This window comes from Manis pentadactyla, chromosome 12, assembly GCF_030020395.1.
Source record: "Manis pentadactyla isolate mManPen7 chromosome 12, mManPen7.hap1, whole genome shotgun sequence".
Classification (NCBI taxonomy): Eukaryota; Metazoa; Chordata; class Mammalia; order Pholidota; family Manidae; genus Manis; species Manis pentadactyla.
In genome coordinates this window covers 54,886,707-54,893,422 of record NC_080030.1, presented here as the reverse complement: position 1 = coordinate 54,893,422, position 6,716 = coordinate 54,886,707, and the positions used below count along the sequence as shown (strand labels likewise).

General features: G+C 33.4%; 1 protein-coding gene across 6 annotated transcripts in view; it reads right to left on the bottom strand.

The window, feature by feature from the left end:
- Positions 1-473: 473 nt before the first annotated feature.
- Positions 474-6,716, bottom strand: part of BCLAF1 (BCL2 associated transcription factor 1) — a 28,874-nt gene continuing 22,631 nt past the window's right edge. For all 6 annotated transcript variants that reach the window (XM_036903708.2, XM_036903712.2, XM_036903710.2 and 3 more), the window contains 2 exons: positions 3,193-3,405; positions 474-3,038 (listed from right to left, as the gene is read on the bottom strand). In XM_036903708.2, coding sequence (XP_036759603.1) covers positions 3,033-3,038; positions 3,193-3,405 — 219 coding nt within the window. In that variant the 3' untranslated portion in view covers positions 474-3,032. The remainder of the gene's footprint in view (positions 3,039-3,192; positions 3,406-6,716) is intronic.

Here is a 6,716-nt window from a genome sequence, read left to right as displayed (position 1 = left end):
AAGAACAGCCCACTTTACATTTCAAATAACTTGTAAGGGGCATGTAAGAATTACACCGCATCTACTCAAAATGAATGAACAAAGAATAACTTTAAAAAAAGCTTTTTAGTTATTGACTACATTTTTAGAAAGTAGTAATGCTGCTTCTCCACCACAGTATTATGGCCTGCAAGTTTCTGTATTAACATAAACATAGGAGGGCTAGCCTAGAAATCGGAATTCCTTATTCTCTAATAATGGCTTGGAATTAACCACAGTAAAATGTCCCATCTCCCCAGGGGAAACAAAACAGTAAACAGGAGTTTGAGAAGTTTTATAAAGTATTTATCAACCCCCCAAAAAAACCAAACTATACCAGTAATTTTACTAGCAGATGAGTTGATATTCGTAGATCTAGAAATAAGCCATAGAAATCAATCGTATAGAACAGACACAGAAATAGTCTCAAAATCAGGTAAACAAACACCAGCTACTACCACTTAATGACATTTTATTGGCATGACAATTTACAAGGGTCCCTGTTGCATTATACATCACACTGAGTAAGAATCGTTCAGCTGTCTACATTCATTTGTATTGGGGAGTATCTTCACTCAAATTGTAATTTAATGCCCAACACTTAATTTCAACTGTGACAAAAGGGAATAGTAATTCCTTAAAGTAGGCTGCAATTGGAAAACATATTTTGCTTTTTCTATGAAAATTCCCAAGATGTTGAAAGGTATACACACCTAAGGACTGAGTCATGGCCTTAAACAATTTTCAACCCTTTCTGGAAATATCCTTTGGTTCACTTTTACTTTCCTTCTTTAGGCAAAAGGAAGTCTGTTAATGCAATTATCACAGAGTTACTATTTTCTAGCACTTTGAAACAAACATCCTTACCAAGAGGAACCATTCAGCTTTTATAACATGTCATGAAGTGTGGAGTTAAGTTGTGGTTTAAAAAAATAGCACACAGGTTACCTTTCATATACTTGGCTCTGAAAAAGAACATCCATGATGGCATTCTATTGCAGAGTTCTATCACCCTTCCTAGTTATGTTCTGGTAAGATACTCTTTCCTCAATTATGCTTCAGAGAATAAAAGTAAACAAATCACGTATATATTTGGGTTAAAGCAATGAACTGCATTTAAAATATAACCGGCTGATAAGACTTAGGCAGCTTTTATTCCCACTCCTTATTAAATAATTTTCAGCAAATTCCTTAAGTAGAATAGCAAAACTGCACATTTATAATAATGCACAGAGATTCAATATCTAACCAAATAATAACTGTTAAAAGCTAAATTTGTGTGAAATAAAATGTCATGAAATTGTCCTGTGTTGGGGAGATCAAATCTATGTTGCTTTTAGCACGTAGTAGTGGTATTCTGACTAGGAGAAAATTGTCCTGATTAATGTTAACACATACTTGCTTTGACAGTTATTTCCTTTACTGTAACAATTTCAGAAAGACAAATTAAGAGAAATCATGCAACACTAAGAATCTTAGGGCCATAAACATCAGATTATTTGAGGTTTGTTTTTTTGTTCTCCCTCTAATAGCTCTTAGCAAATGCCCCTGGGCTGCAATGGAGCTAGACGCACTGTAAATCATCCAGTGAGAATGAAAGAACCATACAATTTAAGATCCTTAAAAGCTTACATTAACAGAATAAGCATTATCTCCTTTTAATTCAAACATATACAACTAATTCTGTTGCTGGATTAACAAATGAAATTTGAGTACTTTTATATATGCTCACAGAGCAGACAGACTTAACAATGAAATTTACTATTTTGGATTTTCCTTTGAAGAGCTATCAGCATAAACATAAAGACATTTCACATTTGAAAGATTATCTACCTGAAGAATAGAAGAACCCTTGGGAAGAAAAAGGCATTTTACAAACTGCAACTGAAATAGGGCAAAAAAAACAAAGGCCAAGTTACATCAATGCTACAACAAAACTTCCTGTCAAAACTTTTTATTGGTAACATTTGAAAAACAAGTTACTTAAAATACTACTAATGAACAGTATGTTCTGGTTGCCTGTTTTTGCTTATGGTTAAACTACAAACTAATGTTTCAGCTGCCCAAAAGCTCAAATAAGTAAGATATGAAATCAGGTACATCTTTTTAATGTATCAAGTTGTTCTGAAAGATAATCCTCTTCCATACCAACACCAAGACTATAAATTTTGTTGTTTTCTTTTAGTAAGATATTTGGTAGGAATAAGTTTTTTGTATTTATTGTTACAAATCAGCCCCTTTCTCAAAGATTACTTGACATCTAAGACCATGACTCCAACTTTCAAATAAGAATAGAAACACTGAATTTTGTACCCAAATAATAAAGGCTTCCTATGAATGGTTTTTATAGGCCACTGCTTGCTTTCAGTAAAAAAAGAAAAGATTTCTCATACTTTTCAGCTAACTTTTAATAGCTTGTACTTTTTAGCTATTGGCAAAGCTTTTTTTTCTTCTTGAACACTTGCTGAAGTGTTAAACTTAGTTTAACCAAAGTAACAACTTTTTCTGTGGTACACCTCAAAAATTAGTCACCCTACAATGTAGTGTGTTTGAATTAATGAGAATGTTAAACAGATGTATACAGTTAAAAATAATTAGTGTGGTCTCTATAAACAACTTGTTTGGGGATTTGTATGTAGAGCTAACGTTTACTTCAGAATAAACATTAACAAACAGGGAGGGAAGAGAATCAGAACTTTCACAGAGCTGTACTTGACCATATCTTATAGACAAAGCAGAATTACAATGCATGTAACAAAACAGTAAAAGTATTTTTTTAAAAGTTGGTAGTTACAAATATGATACGTAACAATTTTCTACTTTATTTCAGTACAATTTTCAACATACAGTCTACTATTTTTCAAGATATTTGAAGACTTAAAACAAAATTTCTAGACTACTTGCAAACAGTAAAATTTAAGTAAAATGCTTACATTCTTATTTGAAAACAAAAATCAGGTAAAAAAATGGTGGGTGCAAGTTCTGCTCTCTGCTGCAATCTCACTTCAGATTTTCTATTCCTAAGAAAAAGAAAAAACAAAGATTAGCAAAAATGTGGAGAGTAAAAATGACCCATAAATAATTATTGTTCCTAAAAATTTAATAACTAATTGGACAACCAAACCCATACAGAAGAAAATCTGTTAGAATCAGTAACAAGTTGAAACTTTTTACCTTTTCTTCTTTGCGTCTGTCCTTCTTTTCTTCATTATTTTCCATGGTCTCTTCTTCATCTTCAACAATCCCGTCCCCTTGGTATTTGTCGTGAGTCCATTTTGGACTGCTACCTGATTTTTTGAAGTTAAAGCGCCCTCTGCCACGTTGAAAAGTACCACGACCTCTTCCTCTTTTGGCCCAATAATCCACACCATCATCTCTGTCATCATGCTACAGAAAGGTTAAAAACAAACATCACTGAAAAGTCTTTCTTAAAGGAAGACTGTTATACTCCCCCAATCGTAAGTCATGGTTTAAGTCTTCAGAACACTGGCTATATGAGACTTACTGTTATAAAACAAAAACCAACAAAGCTGAACTTTACAACAAAAATATATTCCATTGTCAAAGCGATTAATTACATCCTACTGCTTAGTGACCCAAATACTGAGAGCTGCCCAGTTTTTGGGAGATCTGAACTACTAAATTACTGCCAATTTTCAAAATTTTTATCTTTTTTGCTTTCCATTATTTCAATCTAAGTCCACTTTTTAATATATGGCATGTAAATGAGATCAACTAGTATTTTTCCCAAAATAATTATCTTAGTCATAAAGAGTAAGTCATAGAAATGTCTTTACATTATTACATTTCTAAATAAAATAGTTGGTACAACTTATACCTGAAATATAAGAACAGATTTTAAAATCCTACTGAGACTTAAATCTAAGTCAATGTATGTTACACATCGATCTTCTAGGTTAGGGAATCTCACATGCCAAATCATGATGGTATGGTCGCTGAAGAACCTACTACTTCACCTGAAAATACTACAGCTATTACATTTCCAATCTTAATTTCCCATTAACTGTACCCAAATACAGATGTTTCCTGAATTATAAACTGTTCTTTTAAACAATCTGCATTACTGGGAAGTATCTGACTTTATAGGTAAGTATTAGATTCTTAAAGAAAAAACAAAGTTTTCCTGTAATTTAATTAACTGCTGCCCATCTCAAACTTGAAACTTTTTAAGTCTACCACCTACAAAAATGAGAAATAAAGCAAAATGACCCTTTATGAAATGGCCATAATGCAAACAATGTTGCATAACACAGAACACTGGTCAACTGTCACAAAGTCATTGAAACTTTTCCTCATGTATTATGATATAAGCACCTTTTTTAAAATACAGAATGTGCCTTGTGCATATTCATTAATACATATCACCCTCCTGCATGACTTGAAAAGCTGTTACATAGATGTAATTAACAGACTGTATGAAAGAGCATTTACCAATTTCTAAAAATCTATCTTTACTAAACCACTGAAAGGTGACTAGAGGTGTGCATGACTCCATAATGAATTACCCAAAGTACGAAATTCCGTATGTCAGAAAGTTTAAATGTAAACCCAAATTAAACTATTTTAACATAGTCTGCTACTCAAAATAATGCCCACACAACTACGTAACTTCAGGCTCCCTTTTGGTATTAGCACACCCAACTCTGGAGTTTGTGTTTTTTTGTTTGTAGCATGTACACAATATTCCTTGGATTTGTGGGAGAAAGCAAACAGGTTTTGGAGTCAGAGGCTTGAGTTTACATCTAAACAGAAACTGTGACTCGACGTCCTCATTTTCAGAAAGGGAAACGCCTTGAAGGAAAAAAGATGACCTGTAAAACATGCCCAGTATGTAACATACAAGAACCCAAATGGTAATAATAAGAATGTTTTTATTAGTAAGGATAAGGCTTGTTCTAAGCACTTTCCATGTATTCACTCATCTGATTCTCACAACTGCCCGTGTAAAACACTGTTACTAATATCACTTTAGAATAAAGAAATTGAGGCACAGAGAAACTGATTAACTTGTCCAAGGCCACAGAGGTCCTCCTTTCCACTACCACTTATGCCCATCACCCACACAATATATGTCCCTTAGATATCCTGGTGACAGTAAATGATTGCCACATGAGGCGGCTTGGAGAAGAAATAGAAAATGGCAAACTAGACACTAGTTAAAATAGCCATTAATTTTAAATATAGAATCACCTGAAACTGAACAAAGAAAACAGTATGTTATTTTTCATATCCTGGAAGCTACCTAAGTGACGTTTTGATGCTAACCATACTAGCTCTTAATCTTCAACTTCTTAGACCCAAGAGTTCAGTCTTAAAATTTTTAAATAATTACTTCACATATGACAGAGGGCCAGACAAGTTAGATATTTATAATTATCTAACAGCCAAAAATGTTAACAAGGGAGGCCATATCAGAACCAAGACCTGTTGAATCCTCTTTTCTCTTTTACACAGAATGACCAAGTATCAAAGAGTGTATGCATTAAAACTCCAACCCCACAGAACTCTTTTCCCTACCCGGGATTTTCTCTTCCTCAGAAGATACCAACCCAACACTGAGAACTTACCCATTTCAGTACTTTCCCACTTCCTCCAACTCTTCATATACTCACCCCTCTACAGAATTTTAGGTTCTAAGACTATTACCTTTCCTGGAGTACTTAGGATTGAAAACATTACTGTATCTTTGCACAAATCCAATTTCTGAGATGGGATATTTCAGAAAAGAATTAAACAAGTGTTAGTATTACCCAGTAATGGAGGAAGAATGATACGGTGCCTTCAGAGCCCTGGCTCTGAAGCCCAATGCATGGGTTCAAATCCTGACCCCACTCCTACTAGCTATGCAACTTTGGTCAAGCTGCTCAATCTCTGTACCTTAACATTTTTTCATGTGTAAAAGTAAATGGCGGCTCTACCTCAAAACTATTTCCTAAGCACAAACTAAGTTAATACATGTAAAATGTTTAGAATGATGCCTATAGCACAGTACACATGCTCAACAGTTATTATTATTACTGAGTACTGTTTAATTAATATGGACAAAATTTTTATGCTTGTCAATTATTCTGAAGAACCTAGGGGAATGTTTATATTTTCAACCTATTTTCTATTCCCAACTCCAGCTATCTAATGTTGAGTATCTCTTCAGATGATGCAGATAAATTCCTTTTAAATTTAAACATCCATGTAAAAGCCAAAGTTGTCAATTAAATTGCTTGTTAATTAAGAACTAAAACAATTAACTGTGGGAATTGATTTATAAGGAAAAAATGTATTAGTGTTAATTTTTTATCTAGTGAACATCAGCCTGTAACAAATGCTTATGTATGTTTTATAAAGAAACAAAGAGCCCAGAAGAGCAACATACAAAATGTTACTGCTACTTACTAAGTACTAAGTGGCTAAATTCTTAAAATAACACTCTTCTTGAATAGTGAAAAATACTGCCTAATTATAGGCTAACCTAAAATAATATTCCAATTAAAGGTAGTAACTATGATACCAGATTCTGAGAAAATGACATAGGAAAGTGAAGGTCTGGCCTAAATTATTTTTAAAATGTTAAAAGAGATAATTAATTACTAACTACTTGTCCACCTCTCATCACCCTCTTAACTTCTGACCTTTCACATTTGGTCTACTTACATGGCATTTTTACTCACCCCTTACCCCAA